The 20,198-nt window shown below is 44.8% G+C and overlaps 1 protein-coding gene across 1 annotated transcript in view; it reads right to left on the reverse strand.

The window, feature by feature from the left end:
• UBXN4 (UBX domain protein 4) overlaps nucleotides 1–20,198 on the reverse strand; it is a 138,847-nt gene that overhangs the window by 77,659 nt on the left and 40,990 nt on the right. Inside the window, exons 2-6 of the mRNA XM_033944932.1 lie at nucleotides 12,237–12,339; nucleotides 7,961–7,989; nucleotides 3,052–3,170; nucleotides 2,078–2,252; nucleotides 1,817–1,913 (exon numbers count right to left, since the gene is read on the reverse strand). Of these exons, the coding sequence (XP_033800823.1) occupies nucleotides 1,817–1,913; nucleotides 2,078–2,252; nucleotides 3,052–3,170; nucleotides 7,961–7,989; nucleotides 12,237–12,339 (523 nt within the window). The remainder of the gene's footprint in view (nucleotides 1–1,816; nucleotides 1,914–2,077; nucleotides 2,253–3,051; nucleotides 3,171–7,960; nucleotides 7,990–12,236; nucleotides 12,340–20,198) is intronic.

Genomic DNA, 20,198 nt, shown 5'->3' on the forward strand with positions numbered 1-20,198 from the left:
TTGCACAGTGGGAGCTGGGTGAGAGCGGCGATCTCAAGTTGGGGGGGGGGGAGTTTGCACAGTGGGAGCTGGGTGAGAGCGGCGATCTCCAGTTGGTTTTTTTTGTTTGTTTGTTTTTAGTTGAAAGCCAGTGCTGCAGCTCCTCTCTCGATCCTGGTGCAGTTCGAGAGAGGAGCCAGTACCATTCACAGTGAGAGGCGGGGTTGAGGAAGGCCGCCGCAGCTGTGTAATTTTTTTTTTATTTGAAAGCCACCGCGAGCAAGTGGTGATGTAAAACCCGCGCATGCGCAGTCGTGTTTCCGCGACGGGATTAGGGAACACGTTTTTTTAGTGCGCTTGCGTGGCCTATCATTTTATTATATTAGATTTATGATATGCTTTAATGAGTATATTGGTAGGGGGAGGGAAATTAATTAATTAATATATTTATGAATTTATTGAAGGAATTTCAAGTGTTGTATGATTGTCTTTCATGGTGTTCTTTTGTGCACTTGTTGTAAGTTTGAAAATGAATAAAGATTAAAAAAAAAAGAAAAAAGAAAAATGGATTACAGTAGTCCAGTAAAATGGTATTTTCTTATTTCTCATTATTTGTTTTATTTCTATTTGTTAATTTGTAAAGTGGTGATTGTTATGTAGCAGTTTTTTTCAAATTTACATCTATTGTCTTTATATTTTGCACAGTATTAGAGGACGTGTCACTGTTTCTGTGGTGTTGCATTGTATGCAGTCTGGTTTCTTGGTTCAGTTTAACTTTTGTCTACATAGTTCTATTTTTAGTTTGCGATTATTCCATATTGGGCGAGGGTGTTATCTGTCTGTGTGTATGAAAAGAACATGGCTTTCTGTTAGCATTGACTGTACAAGATCAACTGACTGTGCAAGATCTGGCTTGTCTAGTTTTACAATGGGTGTATTGATGTTCTAGTGCTCATTGCAGTGTTTGTTGTGTGACTCATGGATTATTACTAAAAATAACTTTTTTATATATAGAGGAGGGGGTTGTTAAAAAATGATCTGCACTGGCTGTCATATATACTAGGTACGCCACTGGATTTAATGACCCTATTCTAACCACCAAATTTCTCTGTCCCGCCCTACCCGGCTACTTTTTTATGCCACCCGGCTGGAAAAAATTTCTGGGGAGAACACTGTCCAGGAACTTTTTTCTTCCCCTAGTGGGCTCATAATCTTAAATTCTATACCTGGGGCAATGGTGGGTTCAGTGACTTGAACAGGGTCACAAGATGCTGTGGTGGGAATTGAACTTAGCTCCCCAGGGTTTTCAGCCCACTGCACTAACCATTAGATTATAGCCTCCACAGTATTCCTTCCCTACTGAAAGTGAGGTATGGAAGATCTTAGCTGAAAATCAAATCTAAGCTGCACTGCAGGGCAGCATGCAATACTGTGACCGTCTCACCTGGTTGCCCAAAAATGACTAGTTTATATATTTTGCCAGTTATTGAAATAGAGAATCTACTGGTATTTATCCCCTCTTCTACTAAACCCCGCTAGTGGCCCCGAAGCCCATAGAGATTTAAAGGGCTTCAGGGCTTTGTAGAAGAAGGGGTTAGTTTTTGTTTTTGAGAAACAATGTAAATTTGATCAGAAAGTTGAAAAAACATATTTTTGGTCAACCAGGTGAGACGGTCACTTTCTGATCAAATTTACATTGTTACTCAAAAACGAAATAACAGTAGATTCTCTATTTTAATAACTCTGGCAAAATATATAAACTAGTCATATTCCTTCTATAAACTAATCCCAGAAGCAAAGCCCTTCTAACACAGACAAGTTCTTAATGAGAACAGACCTTTCCACTTTGTCCTGGAAGCCCTCTTCCGACTGAGACTCTGTAACACTTCCATCTAAAGAAACATTGGTGGCATCCTGGCCAGAATGTTCTTCATCTTCATCAAGCAATAATGAGATAGCAAAAAACAAAAACAGGAATATACTTATAACTAAACCAAAATAGTTACGTTGTCAACATAATGTATTCCATTATTTTTGTTCCTTATGAATTATGTCTCAAAATAAAAGTATGTGGAAAAATGTTGCCATTCAGACTTACCTACTGGAGCATCTGTCTCATTTTCATAAATTGCAGAGTGTATTTCACAGAGTTGCTCTACTGTAGGCTGAGAAGATTCTGAAGTTCTGGCAGACTCAGGGGAAGGACATGGTACTGAAGGAAGACTTGAATGGTTTTGGTTATGTACAGATACTTCATTCTTCAATGTGCGCATCTTAGGGAAAAAATCTCTGATCAGCAATATGTTAAATGTAATATGAAAATCTTGAATGTGTCTGGCCACACATTTTTTTTTTTTTGGGGGGGGGAGCATTGATAAGGAGTTGAGTAAAGGGATTAGGTAGAACGTTGTTTTAGGGCTGAAAAAGTCCAAATCCCTTCTGATTTATGAAATCAACTTATTTGTCCTCCTGATTATTGTATTTACATTGGCTGGTATTATAGAGTGATGGGTGCATGGAGGGGGGGTGAAAGGCTGGGGGTAATATGGCATTTAAGAGAGAAAGTATGCTTTATCTATTTAGTTTTATCATTGTTTCTACATGAAGCTGGTGTATTATCGTATAGTGACTACTGATAACATTCTGGTGGATTATATATCTGAACGTGGTCATTGTTTAGTTTAGTGGAAATCTGTACCATCTGTTATATCTAATAATAATTTAAAAAGAAAAAAACATTGTACATAAAATTATGAAAGTCTTTACAAATCAAAATAAGTCTGGGCATGGGTAACAGAAATACAGAACATGATGGCAGATTAAGAACAGTAAAGATTATCTAGTCTATCCTACTTACTTTTTTCCATCACTATCACAGGGAAGAATCCAAGGAATACAAATCCACCAGAGATGGCCTCTAAACTAAGTCTGACTGCAGAAGAGGTATGCATTAAGAATGCTCAAGTTTGAACCCACTAGACTGAGCCAATGTGGAGGTTAAGTGAGAAAGAGAGTCTTGGTTCATATTAACTTAAGTGCTATAAATCAGAAGTTGATTCTTCAGTATTTTACCTGTGTGACTTTGTGGATTCTTGCTATAAGATCTTCAGCAGAAACACTCCCAGCGATAACTTCCAATGGAATGCCACTGTCCCCTATGAAGAAACTGGATGGAATGCACACTACAGGATCTATGTGGTAACCAGTAAAGGACAAGAAATTCAAGTAATAAAAAGGTTGAGTGTGAAAAGGAAAGATTAGATTCTTACCTCAATCTTCTTTCTAGTAGAAAGGCATATGAGTCTTGAACCAGTGGGTTATTCACTTCTAGTCATGAGTTGTACAGAAGGAATCATCTACATTTTTTTCTTTCTTGGCTCCGCCTCCTGCTCCACTGAGCTGTGTTGTATTTTCTCAGTTCGTACCAAAGAACTTGGCCTTCACTGTAAAAGGAAAAATAATGAGGCGGTGCACGAACTCCCTGACCAACCACTTCTATTCTGCTCTGCAATCATTAGAAAGCAACAAATCAATGCAAATAGGAACAAACTAAACAAGGTGGAAACCACCTATCTGATTGCAACCCACATTAACACTTATGTAGCCCTTAAAGTCTCTCATTTGCCTCTTCTCAATAGAGAAGACATCGCAATCTGCTCCGGGACCTTCCTCCGGCTGAGAGTCTCCTTCCGATGTAACTTCCCTCTGCCATGTCATCTATCTACAGGAAGTGATGCAGCAGAGGGAGGGCCCTGTTGGGGCTAGCCACAAGCAGCCTACTTACAGCGCTGCATCTGCCAGCCAGCTGTTGCTTCCTTGGGGAGGGGGGTGTCAGTCAGAGGGAGGGAAAGAGGCCAGATCCGCACAGGGGAGAAGGAGGGGATGGGGACAGAGGCAGAATGGAAGATTTGCGCAGAATTCTGCATAGCATGTGCGGAATTCTGCGCAAATTCTGCGCTGCAGTTGTGTAGAATTCCACCAGCAGTAAACAGATCTCCTGCTCCCTAGAAATAGCTGAGGGCATGTCCAAATGCTGTCTAAATGACTGATAGGACGTCACTTCATTTGTATCATGGCACAAGTCCCAAGCATTTTTGAGCCTTGTAACTCTATCCAGTGCAACAGGCTGCATTGCTGCATGCTACTGGGGTGGGGGGTGAGGGGGAGAAGCCTGAACTTACATTGATTAAATGTTTTAGTCATATGCAGAGAGAATCAATTGTTCAAGCTACACTGCAAGCCTGGCAGGCATGGAAAAGCAGGCACAGAAATGTCAGGTTTGTGATCTTAAATCAGAAGCTACAACAAAAACAAATTAAAAAGAGATGAATGCTGGAGCAATGACCAAAAGATAAATATAGTCAGGGAGTTGCAGGATTTAATGCAGTAATTTTTGTGTGGCAGCAAAGAAAATTGCAGCCACTTACTTAATTTTCAGACACAGGTCCCTGCTGCTTCTCTAAGCCTAAAAATAGCTGAAATGTCGGCACACACTGACACTGCAGCCACTTTCAGTACGGAGAAGCAGTAAAGCAATGTAATCACGTTAATCACGATTAAAATTTCACACATATTAAATCACGTTATTAATGTGCTAAATATGCAGTCCTATATACATACACACAATGTGATTTTGTATTTGTGATTAGTTATTCTCTTGCATTTCTTAATAAAAAGATTTTCACATAAATGTTGTAAACTACAGCTGAAGAAAAACTGTTTTGGAGAGGGTGGTGACAAGGAAATACAGATGAGTTGCTCCCTTCCAGCAAGGTTTGCGCTTTAAGTGAGTGCCAAAAATTACCTCAGGCACCGAGTCCAAGCCAATATGAAAGACCAGTGTTTCAGCCCAAGTGTTCTGAAACCACTGCCACCAGCCTGTACACTCTGCTTCTAAACCCAAGCTCCCACAGGACTACCGTATTTTCATGCATATAACGCGCGCGTTATACACGGGTTTACAAACCAAGTATAACCATGCATGAGCGCGTTGTACAAATTTTTTTTTTACATAGTTTCTCCCCCCCTGACGTCCGATTCATCACCCCGAAGGACCGCTCGCACCCCCACCCCGAAGGACCGCTCGCACCCCCACAGCCTTCCCCCCTCCCCCTCGGAGAAGCTGCCTACCGTTGTTTCCGGATGCCAGTGAGCCCTGCTGCTTCCTTTTCTGGTGGGCCCGCCCCTTCTCTGAGCCCTGCGCTGCTTCCTCTTCCGGCGGTCCCGCCCTTTCTCTGACGTCAGAGAAAGGGCGGGACTGCCGGAAGAGGAAGCAGCGCAGCGCAGGGCTCAGAGAAGGGGTGGGACCGCCGGCAGAGGAAGCAGCTGGACTCACTGGCATCCGGAAACAATGGTAGGCAGCTTCTCCATGCGGGGGGGAGGCTGTGGGGGGTGCAAGCGGTCCTTCGGGTGGGGGTGCGAGCAGTCCTTCGGGGTGATGAATCGGACGTTGGGGGGGGCATCAGGCTTTCAGGGTGGGGACAGGCAGACCTTCAGGAGAGTCGGGGCGGCGAACGGAGAGTCAGGGCGGCATGCACGGTATACGCGTGTGCGCGCTATAGTAAAAAATTTTTTACATAAATTTCTGTTCCCCGCGCGCTATGCCCATGTGCGCGTTTTACATGGGTGCGCGGTATATGAGTGAAAATACGGTAGTTCAACAAAAGAAGTCATCCCTTCTCATAGCATGGTGCATATTTTTACTGTTTCTGCTAATCGCTAAGATAGTTGGAACAAATACTGTAAAGTTCTTCTTGCTGTCTTGAGATGAGGAAGCAACTTTCAGTCCAATTATTTAAACCCATTTCAAGGGAAGGAAGAAAACAGCCATACGAGAGGGAGAGGAAGGGGATGTAGGGGCTTAGGCCCCTGCCTGCATAGCTTCAAACAGAGAGGTTGGTTAATAGTCTCCCACAATTCATACTTAAAAAACTGAGACAAAAAGTCCATGCTGTTTGAAGGCACGTCAGTTTATAATCCACTTTAGCCAGTGCTGTAACCTTGTAACTATTTCATCGTGGACTTGTACAGAGATATTTATTTATTTATTCAATTTTCTATACCATTCTCCCAGGGGAGCTCAGAACGGTTTACATGCATTTATTCAGGTACTCAAGTAGTTTTCCCTCTCTGTCCCAGCGGGCTCACAATCTATCTAACGTACCTGGGGCAATGGGGGGATTAAGTGACTTGCCCAGGGTCACAAGGACCAGTGTGGGTTTGAACCCACAACCTCAGGTTGCTGAGGTTGTAGCTTTAACCACTGTGCCACACTCTCCATTGGTCAAGTTACCCCTGTCACACTGGAACCTGGATTGAGAGACTTTCCTGAATTCCAAGAACTGCTTCTTTGATGAGATAAAATGGACATTTTTGTGGTTTTTGAAGTCAAAATGTCCAGAACAAAATGTATTGTTTACCTTATCTTTGGGTAGTGCCCCTTCTCAGAACCATAAAAAAGAGGCATTCTCGGGATAAAAAGTGACCTGGCGCTCCCATCAGATTTGAGCTGTCAAAGCGGGCCCTGGAAACCATGATGATTCCACTGAACTGGAGAAAAACATTGCTTCACTACCAGGCTGTATCCAAGCTCTGTTGTGTTAGTGGGTATGAAGCAGATGTTTCATTTGGGCCTAGGAAGTATGTGTTTACTCAGTAGCAGTGCCTGTAAGGATTCACACAGACATTTAAATAACGTTTGCTGCTTCTCTCTGAGTTACCCAGCATTTGTACATAATTCTTACATTATAATTGCCTCTGTATATTTGATTGCATATAAGCAAATTTGCTTTTATTTTAATACTTCTTTGGACCTTGTGTCAGGAGCTAAGAACTCAGATTCACAAAGGTTTTTTTTTTTTTTTTTGGGGGGGGGGGGGGGGGTAGGACCTACAAATACCGATACCAGAGGGTTACCATCACCTAACTGGCATGCCTCTTTTATACAGTGGTCACCAAAGAGGTGCACTGTTTTGCTCATTTCAAGAATTCTGATTATTACAAGTATCATTCCTGTTGCACATCAAAATTCCTATTGCTCTCTCTCTCTGTCTATGTTTTTTGTTTTATTTTTAATTTAACCCTTTAACTGGAAGATGGTGAAAACAGCTGCTTTACGTAACTTGATGTTAAACAAGAGCAAAAGTGCTAAGTAACAGGCATTTGGAGATGCAGATCTCCTATAAGAGCCCATAGAAACATGTATTGCTTCTGAGCAACAATGTCAAATAAAGGGTTAAAATTTGGGTCAACAGCTGCTTCAACCAGTCCAGAAGCTGCACAGTGCATCACTGGAGGCTGCACTGTGTCCTTATTGGGTGAAGCATGCAGGAGGTTTTTTTTTTTTCTTTTCAGTCTCCCTCTGCTGGCCAATAGGAACAAAACACAGATCCTGGATTGGTCTGTTGAAGACACCAAGGAAATGGAATTTCTTTCTAACCTTAAGCCTATTCATATTTATTTCTGGCTTATCATGGAAATAACTTTAATATAGGATGCTGTGTTTACCTATACAGAAAATCTGACATCGGCAATTAAAGTGCCCTCTTACTTTTGTTTAGATCACAGCTATTAAAATCATGCTATTACAGAGACTGACTTCTGTCTAAAGGCCTTCATCGGCCAACCAGACTGGTGCTACTATTCACATTTTAACTTGTACTACTTCAAAACCCCCTTTCTTTGTCTTATGAGAGCTGGAAAAATCCAAGCATTGTGTCACTTGCCCTGGCCCCAAAAGAAAAAAAAAACTGCCAATGTAGATGGAAGACAGCTGTATCTTGTCACACAAAATGAGAGAAACTAGGGGAAGGAGCTCAGATATATTTTTAGCAATACAGACTGAAGTGGGGTGACTTGATAACCCAAATGGTTTGATATCATTAAATATGTTACTATGTAATTATGCATATACAAATATTCAATACTCCTGAAAACTACTACTATATGATTAAGTAAAATGGGCAAAATCTTAAAAGGATACAGATCTGTGAAAACTGCATGCAAGCTTCACTGCAGAAAAAGAGAAGAAAAAAAATTATTGCTATCATCTTTCAAACGACAGTACATTATATCTACAAATGTATTAATGATTTCATGCCTTCTTGTCCAATATGCTTCACTGCACTCTTTTGTCATACCAAACCATCATTCTCAAAACCAATTTCCAAACAGACACCATCTAAAAGTACAATGGGTAGAGAAAAAAATAAATCCAAACAACTAATTCTTTGGCTGGGTCAATAGCGTACCATACAAGAAATCTGGATTTAATTCTAGTGCCTAGCTTCCTTTCTAGGCCTCGGATATTCAAGGAGCAGCATTCACAATCATTGAAGGGTAAAGTCTTAATCACTGTTCCCTCTAAGTTGTTGGAATCCTCCAACTGCTTTGCTACCAAGTATGGAGTGATGTTTCAGTATTATATGTTCAATTGCTGAGGGAAGGCAAGTTCCCCGGAGTCCTGGAGCTTTCAATTAACTGACATGCATATTTCACCCCACTGGGGCTGAAATAAAAAAAGAACAGTGACTATCTACCGTAATTGTAAACACAGCACACTTTTCAAGTCAGCAGCAGTCTACTTGTGAACACAGGCCCCCGATTCACTAAAGTCAGTGATCGTCGCTAAACCTGCTTTCACAGCCATTTCACCAGCATTCACAGCCATTTCACAACCAACCGATTCACTAAAAGGCCCACTGCGGGAAATCAAGATGGCGTCAGGGACAGACGTATTGTAAGAGGCTCCCCCCTTCCATCGGCGTTCTTAGCTTAATTTTGGAGGAAAGGAATGCCGAAGCGTAGGGGGAAACAGAGGAGTGATCTCCCGGCTTCTTCTGCTTCGTTGACAACACGCCAGACAGCAACAACAGCTTTTGCTGTTCCTTTTGGTCCGGGCGAATCCACTTTCCGAGAGGGGCAGACCTCGGAACTGGACAGTGATTTTTCGCTGAGCCCGCTGGGTCCTGTAATCCCTCCCCGTCCCGGGATGATGTCGGGCAGTCCTGCGGGTCAGCGGGAGACGTCGGGGAGTGAATCCCTGTTGGACCCGATAATGCTGCCTTTGACCCCGGAGGTGGAACAAGCTATGCCGGCAAAGGGAGGAGGAGGTGTTCAGGGAGCAACGAGTGTGGGAAATGGAGCTCTTTCTCCACTTCAACCTCTGAAACCCCTGATTAAGCCGAAAGTGGTGGATATGGAGGCGTTGTGGGGAGCCATGGAGAGCCTTCACCAGGTATGCTCCCAATTTATTTCCTCAACTCAACAAACTGCAGTTCAAATTAATAATTGTGAAGAGAAAATTCAACAACAAGCAACTAGAATGGATAATATTGAGAAAACTGTCTCTGAAATAAAACTTGTATCAAACTCTCAAATGAAGGAGAAAAATTTAATGATCAGGAAAATTGAAAATTTAGAAAATGCAAATAGAAATTTAAATTTGAGACTTTTAAATTTTCCTGTATCAAGAATATTATCACCGAGAGAACTTTTTCATTCTTTCTTGACTTCAGTTTTGAAATTTTCAGAGACAAATATGCCACCATTGCAAAAATTATATTATCTTAATATAGTTGAAGAGGATAAGGACAAGACAACTACCCATCCCGGAGAATTAGATCTCACTGGGATGTTAGAATCTTCACGGATTGAGATTTCAGCGAGAGCTACTTTGTTAGTAACGTTTGTTTTCTTACAAAATAAAGAAGCTCTTCTTCGTCTTTACTACAGAACTGAGAATGTTGAATTTTACAATCACAAAATTGCAATTTTTCCTGATGTTTCAAAGTGGACACAGCTTAGACGTAAAAAATTTCTGACATTTCGTCAGTCAGTTTTGGTTTTGGGAGCAACCTTTCAACTTAGGTTTCCTTGTAAATGTTGTATTACCTACCAAACAAATAAGTATATCTTTTATGATCCAGAACAATTGCAATTTTTCTTGGAAGGTAAGCCTGCCATTAGGGCTCCTGACCCCTCTATAATTATAACTACTTAGGCCCTAATGTAATTAACCAAAGAACCCTGTATATTTGAGGCATATGCAAATATGACCGAGTTTAGTTTTTCTTTAATTCAACTACCCTTGACTGTGTATGATTTCACTCTCCCCTAATGTGGACTATGATCATTGTACTGGAATTTATGTCTTGATAATAATTTCCTGAAAGTATTTTGTTGCCTGTATCAAAGTTTTCTCTTTTTGATCTTTGATGTGAAAATGAATAAAATATAAAATTATAAAAGGCCCACTGCGTATTTTCTGATCCAACCCATGCAAATGAGTAAAACCCCATGCAAAACAGCCACATGATTGATATACTAACATTTGCTTGGTTATTTTGCATTGGGTTTTACGATCCTAAAACCTGACTGCTGTAAACCTGTCAGTAACAGGTCTGCCTGTTTATTTTTATTCATTTTTTTATTTTACTATAACAAAATAACACGAACACGCACAGCGACTCCGAACAAAATAACAAAGCTGCAGTGCTAGAAGGCAATTCAAACGGAGAAACACAAGATCAGGGCTTCTGGCTCCGTGGAAACTTTAGAACTGAGGACCACGAGGTGGGGATGAGCCCTCTAGTGGAGCGGGAAGGCATGCACATCCGTGGTGCAATAGCAAGCTTGAATCTTCTTTCAAGTTTGCTTGAAAAACTGTCCGCGTCAGGGCTCCGTGGATGACGTCACCCACATGTGAGAATATGCTGCCTGCTTGTCCTGGGATAAATTTTATGTATATCACACACACAAAATATCTGCCCCATAAAAAAAAGAATAAAACACAGGCAGACCTGTCAAACTCCACCCCCCCAACAAAATGCGCCTCCCCAGCATGCAGCGACCCACAAATGGCAGAAGGGATGTCCACTCCCTCCTGCTGGTCGGGTCTTGTCACTGCCCCCCCTCCTTCTCCCCCTCCCCTTAGTTGGGAGGTGGGGTGCTCAGACCCCCCTGCTCCTCCGCTGGCTGCCTGTCAGCAATGCAGGTCCTAGGCCCCACCCCAGTGCATTATGTGATGCACGGGGAGGGACCTAAGGCCCTGATTGGCTCAGGCGTCTCAGGCTCTTCCCTTGGGAGGGGCCTGAGGTGCCTGAGCCAATCAGGGACTTCCTTAGGAATGAGTCTAAGAAGTCCCTGACTGGCTCAGGCGCCTCAGGCCCCCTCCCAAGGGAAGAGCCCAAGACACCTGAGAACCCGAAGCACCTGAGCCAATCAGGGTCTTAGGCCCCTCCCCATGATGCACCGTGGCGGGGCCTAGGACGCCTGAGAGCCTGAGGCACTTTGAGTCAATCAGGGCCTTAGGCCCTGCCCAATGATGCACCAGGGCGGGGCCTAAGGCCCACATTGCTGACAGGTGGCTGGGGGAGAAGGGACTGAGCACCCCTCCTTCTTCCAACTAAAGGTACGGGGAAGGGATGGCTGCGATAAGACTCGACCGGTAGGAGTGAGTGAGAATTCCTCCTGCCATTTTGGCGCGATGGTGTTCGGTGAAGGGGTGTTCGGCCGGGAGGCTGGAGGAGCCAATGGCGCCGATGGCAGGAGGGACTAAATATTCTTTGTTTATAATTATTGGTAATATGTGTGTAGTAATTTTGTTTCGTGGTTAAGAATAACATTTAGCGATCTGACATCAAAAGGTAAACAATCGGTCGTGTTTCTTTTGATATATATTGCTTGAGTTGTCAGGTTTATTTTTTTTTAAATGGCAGGAGGGATGCCGAGTCCCTCCTGCCATTTAAAAAAAACCCAAAAACAACCTGGCAGAAGTCCTGACAACAGTGACAGGAGGCTGCTTCTCTTGCCATTACTGTCAGGGCTCTGCCCCGACTCAAACGCTAACTGAGCAATTGAGTCGGTGAGTTTGCGTGCAAATCATTTGCATGCAAATTTAATAGTGAATCAATCACTGTTTAAAAATCATCCAACAGCAATTGAGTTGCTATCTTTAGTGAGTCTGGGCCTCAGTTCGCTGTTCAGGTTGATGGCAGTCTAGTTGTGGGCACAGCACACTGCATAAAGACAACAGTTAATGGCTAGACCCTGGCTGTATAACACTTGCTTACGGAGTGAATCAGTTGATGGCTCTTTCCAAGAGAAAGGAAAAGTAAACACCAAGTCACAGCAACCAAAGACAATAGCACAGCAACCATAGTACAAACAAGAAATAAATGAGCTGAAAGCCCAAAGGGCCAGGAGAAAACTAATAAAGGACCCTCCCCCCCCACACACAAAAAAAAAACCTAACAAACCTTTTGGTATCGATTTTAATAGCGACAAACCCCTCAGAAACAGCTTCTGCAACTTTTTCATTCTCCCAGCTTGCTGCCATCTGAGAAGACTGTTCATCATCTCCTGCAAGAAAAAAGTTTTAATATAAACCTAACAGCCCGCCATTTGTAAGTTTTATTGCAACAGAACTCAAGCTTTTTAAAACTGAAAAGGCAGAAAGGACCAAAGTCTGCCCAAAAGCTCAACAAAAATCTAAGAGCCTGTATACTAACCAAAATACTTATATCATGCTCTGTGAAAACAATGAACAAAAACAAAACTCCCCAGTGTAAAAAGATCGCTCCTGCCCCAAAGACCGCTAGACTTGGTCGGTGGGGGTGAATCTAGTTTTAGGAAATCGCAAATAATGGAAATTGTGAGTCCTAAAACCGCAAATCGGGAGGGGGAAGTGTAGGATAGGGGGCGAAGAACTTTTGTGTGTGGAAGAAGAACGGGTCTTAGAGGTGATTGTGTCTGATGATCTCAGGGTGGCAAAACAGGTAGAAATGGTGACAGTCAAAGCCAGAAAGATGCTTGGGTACATAAGGAATGGCTAGTAGGTAAAGGGAAGTGATAATGCCGTTGTATAAGTCTCTGGTGAGATCCCATTTGGAATACTGTGTGCAATTTTGGAGATTGCACCTTCAAAAAGATATAAATAGGATGGAGTCAGTTTAGAGGGCTGATACAAAATTAGTTAGTATCCTTTATAAATTATAAATTACTTATGTGAAGACATCCATTTGGAGAGATTTTTCTGTCATAAACCGCACTTCTGCTTTTTAAAAGTGTTCATTTCTTACATGTGGCAAACCTACACACAAAAACACCATATAAAAACAGCTGCCTCAGGCCCTTTTATTTTCTCTTGTCTGTGGTATTTCTTTTTTTTTTTTTTTTTTCAACTCAAAGCCCACAGCTACAAGACCCTACTGGCTCTCTAAACTGTAGTCTGTGCCTAAAGGGTGGCCAGGCATACATTTGAGGCTCCTCTAGAGAAATAAAACTGGGGGATATGGAAGAAATGAGGGGAGGGACTTGATCCTTTCAAGTGTGGCACCCCTGAGGTTGGTAGGACCTCCGAGAGGGTCCCTCAAGCTCTGTCCGGACAGCAAAAAGGGACATGAGAACGGTTACTAATCAGATCCAACAGGCCCTATCTAACCAAAGGAAAGTCTGCACTAGCTTACCACTTCACCTACTGGAGACTGAGAACAGACTGATTGTAGATGGGACCACACAGCCTACTTGTATTGCAGCCAAAAGTCAATGTCTCAGTCTCCACCTGCTGGCAAAGGAGAATAAATCCATCCTTTCTGTGCTGGTCTGGAGGGACACTAATGAATTATAAATATTCTTTGTTTATAATTATTGGTAATATGTGTGTAGTAATTTTGTTTCGTGGTTAAGAATAACTTTTAGCAATCTGATATCAAAAGGCAAACAATCGGTCGTGCTTTTTTAAATATATATTGCTTGAGTGCATACAGTTGTTGATGTGTTTTGTTTTAATGATCTGATGTCACAGCTTGTGGGTACTGTCTAAATATGACAATATTTGAATTTCTATTTTTCATTAATTGCGATTTAATTGACTTAGGTGCATATTAATTGTCTAAACACACTAAAATCACAGCTTTATGCTAAATTTTGCAGAAGAAACCTAAAAAGAGAGCGACAGCCATACCCTTCTCCTCCACCTCTAACTCCCGACTACATCCATTCTGCCTTGCTGCACCATATGCCTGGAATAACTTGTCTGACATGGTATGTCAAGCTCTGTCTCTGGCAATATTCAAATCCAGGCTGAAAGCCTACTTTTTTGAAGCTGCATTTAAGTCCTAACCTTACCAACTGTAAAACATCATATTATCATTTCCTCGCTAGTCCTATATCCTCTTTGCTTCGGTCTTTACGGAAGAAGATGTAAGAGATCTACCATAACTGTTCAGTGGTACCTCGATTTACGAATGCACCGGTTTGCGAGTGTTTAGCAAGACAAGCAAAACATTTGCAAAATCGGCGCCTCAGAAACCGAGCGCGCCATGATTTGCGAGCGCCCCCCCCCCCCCGCGATCCGGCATCCCCCCACCATCGGAGAGAACGTGATCTCGCAGGCCTTGAGCATGCGCACATGCTGAAGGCCAGCACAGAAGAGGAGGCCGACATGCCGGTGCTACATTAAAGTAAGAAAAGGGCTCTGGGGGACATCTGGGGTGCCCGATGGGGGCGGGAGTGCCCTATGGACATGGGGGGGTGCAGGATCGCGGGGGGGAAGGGTGTCGGATCGCGGGGCCTTTGGGGGAGCAAAGCTGGTTCTCGTGGGGTGGGGAGGGGGAGCAGTGCTGCTGGCCTCGGTAGGGGGGTGGGAACGTATCAAAGCGAGTTTCAATTATTTCCTATGGGGAAACTCGCTTTGATAAACGAGCATTTTGGATTACGAGCATGCTCCTGGATTATGCTCGTAATCCAAGGTACCACTGTATATCTGGTCGACATTGTATATCTGTATATCTGCATTTTCAGAAGGCGTTCGACAAGGTTCCATATGAACGACTACTTTGGAAACTTGCTAGCAATGGAATCGAGGGTGAAATACTCACGTGGATTAAAAACTGGCTGGAGCATAGGAAACAGAGAGTGGGGGTAAATGGACACTACTTGAACTGGAAGAGCATCACCAGCGGGGTGCCGCAGGGCTCGGTGCTTGGACCCGTGCTCTTCAATATCTTTATTGGTACAATGAGTGAGGTGATTAAACTTACAGACGATACAGCACAGTTACTTACCGTAACAGGTGTTATCCAGGGACAGCAGGCAGATATTCTTGACTGATGGGTGACGGCACCGACGGAGCCCCGGTACGGACAATTTTAGAGTGATTGCACTCTAAGAACTTGGAAAGTTCTAGCAGGCCGCACCGCGCACGCGCGAGTGCCTTCCCGCCCGACGGAGGCGCGCAGTCCCCAGTTAGGATAAGCCAACTAAGAAGCCAACCCGGGGAGGTGGGTGGGACGCAAAAATATCTGCCTGCTGTCCCTGGATAACACTTGTTACGGTAAGTAACTGTGCTTTATCCTAGGACAAGCAGGCAGCATATTCTTGACTGATGGGTGACCTCCAAGCTAACAAAAAGAGGGATGGAGGGAAGGTTGGCCATTAGGAAAATAAATGTTGCAAAACAGACTGGCTGAAGTGTCCATCCCGTCTGGAGAAAGCATCCAGACAATAATGAGATGTGAAAGTATGAACTGAGGACCAAGTAGCAGCCTTGCAGATTTCCTCAATAGGAGTGGAACGGAGGAAAGCTACAGATGCTGCCATAGCTCGAACCCTATGGGCCGTGACAGAACCTTCCAGTGCCAGTCCGGACTGAGCATAACAGAATGAAATGCACGCTGCAAGCCAATTTGACAATGTACGTTTAGAAACGGGATCAAAGGACAGAAAGAGTTGGGGAGTTGATCTGTGGGGCTTAGTACGCTCTAAATAGTAAGCTAAAGCCCGCTTACAGTCCAAAGTATGTAAAGCCTGTTCTCCAGGATGAGAATGAGGTTTCGGGAAGAATACAGGCAGGACAATCGATTGGTTGAGATGAAATTCAGAGACAACCTTAGGGAGAAACTTTGGATGTGTACGCAGAACCACCTTGTCATGATGAAAGACTGTAAAAGGTGGATCAGCAACTAGTGCATGCAACTCACTGACCCTCCTGGCAGAGGTGAGAGCAATAAGGAAGACCACTTTCCAAGTGAGAAACTTGAAAGGAGCTGTAGCCAAAGGTTCAAACGGAGGCTTCATTAAGGCGGAAAGAACCACATTGAGATCCCAGACTACAGGAGGGGGCTTAAGAGGTGGTTTCACATTGAAAAGTCCCCGCATGAATCTGGAAACCAAAGGATGAGCTGAGAGAAGTTTCCCATGAACTGGCTCATGAAAAGCAGCAATAGCACTGAGGTGGACTCTGATGGAAGTAGACTTGAGACCAGAGTCAGACAAAGAAAGAAGATAATCTAACAAGGTCTCCACTGCAAACGAAATGGGATCATGATGATGAAGAAGACACCAGGAAGAAAACCGGGACCACTTCTGTTGGTAGCACTGAAGAGTGGCCGGTTTCCTGGAAGCATCCAGAATAGAACGAACGGGCTGAGACAGAAGAGAATAAGCTGAGGTCAGCCCGAGAGATACCAAGCTGTCAGGTGCAGAGACTGGAGGTTGGGATGCAGAAGGGTCTGCTGAAGCTGGGTAAGCAGAGAAGGAAACAGTGGAAGAAGAATGGGCTCCCTGGAACTGAGTTGAAGTAGAAGGGAGAACCAATGTTGCCTGGGCCACCGTGGAGCGATGAGAATCATGGTGGCTTGTTCCCTCTTGAGCTTGAACAAGGTTCGTAACATGAGAGGCAGAGGAGGGAAAGCATACAGGAACAGATTGGACCAATCCAGGAGAAATGCATCCGCTGCCAGACGGTGAGGAGAGTAGAGTTTGGAGCAGAAGTGGGGCAGCTGATGATTGTGAGGAGCTGCAAAGAGGTCTATCTGAGGAGTGCCCCATTGAGCGAAAATGGACTGGAGTCAAAGGATCGAGAGTCCATTCGTGGGGCTGGAGAATTCTGCTGAGATTGTCTGCTAAGGAATTCTGCTCTCCCTGAATGTAGACAGCCTTCAGGAATAATTGGTGATCTGTCGCCCAAGACCAAATCTTTTGGGCCTCCTGACACAAGAGGCGAGAGCCTGTCCCACCCTGTATGTTGATGTAGTACATTGCAACTTGATTGTCTGTGCAAAGTAGTAGAACTTGAGGAAAGAGAAGATGTTGGAAAGCCTTGAGGGCATAAAACATCACCTGGAGTTCCAGGAAATTGATGTGATGTTTCTTTTCCTGAGCCGTCCAAAAGCCCTGAGTTTGAAACTCATTCAAGTGAGCCCCCCAGGCATAAGGAGAGGCGTCGGTGGTGATGACTAGTTGATGAGGAGGTAGATGGAACAGAAGACCTCTGGAGAGATTGTAAGATATCAACCACCATTGTAGAGATTGACGAAGAGATGTCACAAATATGTGTCGTGAACAAGGATCCATCGCTTGGGACCACTGGGTAGCTAGGGTCCATTGAGGAGTGCGCAGGTGAAGACGTGCGAAGGGGGGTGACATGAACTGTCGAGGCCATGTGACCCAAGAGTATCATCATTTGTTTGGCAGAGATGGAGCGTTGTGGAAGCACCTGCTGACATAGATATTGAAGAGTCTGAAGACGGTTGGACGGCAGGAACAATCTCATGAGGACTGTGTCCAGGACCGCTCCTATGAACTGAAGTCTCTGAGTAGGGATGAGATGTGATTTGGATAGATTGATCTCGAATCCCAGAAGTTGGAGAAAAAGGATGGTCTGGTTGGTGGCAAGTAGCACTGCCTGAGAGGAAGTGGCTTTTGATTAACCAGTCGTCCAGGTAAGGGAAGACCTGAAGATGATGAGAGCGGAGAAAAGCGGCCACCACAATGAGACATTTGGTGAACACCCTGGGAGAGGAGGCAAGACCGAAGGGTAACACCTTGTACTGGTAATGACAGTGATTGATCATGAAGCGGAGTTACTGTCTGGAGGCCAGATTGACCGGAATGTGAGTGTATGCTTCTTTGAGATCGAGGGAGCGTAGCCAGTCGCCCTGATTGAGAAGAGGGTAAAGAGTGGCCAGAGAAAGCATTTTGAATTTTTCTTTGACCAAGCATTTGTTGAGATCGCGAAGATCTAATATGGGTCTGAGATCTCCTGTTTTTTTGGGAACCAGAAAATAACGGGAGTAGAATCCCTGCCCCTTCTGATCGAGAGGAACTTCCTCTATGGCGTTCAGAAGAAGGAGGGATTGGACCGCTTGAAGAAGGAGGGAGGCCTGAGGAGTGTTCAAAGCAGACTCTTTTGGCGGACTTTGGGCAGGAAGAGTCTGAAAGTTGAGAGAGTAGCCGTGGCGGATGATGCCAAGAACCCACTGGTCCGAAGTGATGATCTCCCAACGGCTGATGTACAGAGAAAGACGTCCTCCTATGGGTTGAGGCAGATGGGCGGATGGTAGAATATTGGCTATGCCCTGGAGAACGAAGTCAAAAGGGTTGAGTAGACTTCTGCTGTGGAGGTTTCACCTGTTGCTGCTGCTGCGCACGAGGTGGTTGACGTTGTTGCTGACGCTGGCGTCTAGGTTGCTGAGGAACCGGTGGTAAGGGCCTAGCAACATAACGGCGTTGATAGGCTGATTGCTGCCGAAAAGGTCGGGCAGGTGGAGTCGTCTTCTTGTTTTTGAGAAGAGTGTCCCAGCGAGTCTCATGTGCCGACAATTTTTGTGTGGTGGAGTCAAGAGTCACCAAAAAGCTCATCCCCTAGGCACGGAGCATTAGCTAGGCGATCTTGATGGTTGACATCAAGCTCTGATATTCTCAGCCAAGCCAGGCGACGCATGGCAACAGACATGGCCGTGGCTCTTGAGGTAAGTTCAAATGTGTCATAGATAGAACGTACCATGAACTTCCGAAGCTGGAGAAGAGAGGAAGAACAATGACGAAAAGCAGATCTCTTGCGGTCAGGTAGGTATTTCTCAAAAGAAGCTAAATTCTGAATGAGGTGCTTCAAATAAAAAGAGAAATGAAAGGCATAATTACCAGATCGATTTGCCAACATAGCATTTTGGTATAACCTTTTCCCAAATTTGTCCATGGCCTTCCCTTCTCTGCCAGGAGGGACTGAGGCGTATACACTAGCTCCCGCAGACTTTTTGAGAGTAGATTCCACCAATAAAGATTCGTGCGGGAGCTGGGGTTTATCAAACCCAGGGATGGGGATGACTTTGTACAAGGAGTCTAACTTACGAGGAGCCCCTGGAATAGTCAAAGGAGTTTCTAGATTTTTATAGAAAGTCTCCCTTAAAATATCATGGAGGGGCAACTTCAGAAATTCCCTTGGAGGCTGGTCGAAGTCCAATGCATCAAGGAACGCTTTGGATTTTTTGGACTCAGCCTCCAAGGGAATTGAAAGAGACTCACACATCTCCTTCAGAAAAGTCGTGAAGGAGGAATTGTCTGGTTTAGAGGATGGATCTTGAATAGAAGGATCCTCCTCACCAGAGGAACACTCACCCTCAGAGAGTAGTGGCTCTTCAGAGTCGCCCCAGAGGTCAGGATCCCTGACTTGAAAACTTCGATCCCGGGAATCCAGTGTCGAGGGCTCAAGGTGTCGGGATTTACGCACCGACTTACCCGACCGCAAAGAAGCGGTACCGGGAGAGGTTAAAGGCTGCAATGGTGCCGAAGTTTGGACAGCCTGATGAAGAGCTCTCGGTTCCGGTGCCAGTACCGCCGGTGCATGGAAGTTGAGGAGGCCGAATGGACCGGTACCGACAAAGTGGAAGCGGACAATAGGGGCTGCTCCACCGTCGGTACCGGTGGCTCAGACCGGACCGGGACTGGAAGGTTCGGTGCCAAGAAAGCAGGGAGGAGTTGCTGCAACTGCTCTTTAAGCTGCACCTGGAGGACGGCTGCAATTCGCTCGTCCAGAGAAGGCACCGGTACCGCTTTCTTTTTCTGCGGTACCTGTGGTGCCGCTCGACGCCCAGAGGATGAGGAGGCCGATGACGATGCACTCACCTCTATGGGGGCGGAGCGTTTGCGCGGGCGCCTCGTGATCGGCAGGACTGGACTCGCTGCCACAGCGACCGGAGGGCGCTCGAGCGGGGAAGGCTTCTTAGCCGGCTTACCTGACTGGTGCGACGCCGGCGCGGTGTTACACGGCGTCGAAGAAGTAGGTGCGGATTGCGAAGGAGCCGATGCCGGTGTCGATGCCGCAGAGTCAGCCATCTCGGCACCGAAAAGTAATTTCTGTTGAATTTGACGATTTTTCAATGTTCTCTTTTTCAAAGTAGCACAACGGGTGCAGGTGGAAGCCCTATGATCCGGACCCA

Source organism: Geotrypetes seraphini, chromosome 5, assembly GCF_902459505.1.
Source record: "Geotrypetes seraphini chromosome 5, aGeoSer1.1, whole genome shotgun sequence".
In the NCBI taxonomy this organism is placed as follows: Eukaryota; Metazoa; Chordata; class Amphibia; order Gymnophiona; family Dermophiidae; genus Geotrypetes; species Geotrypetes seraphini.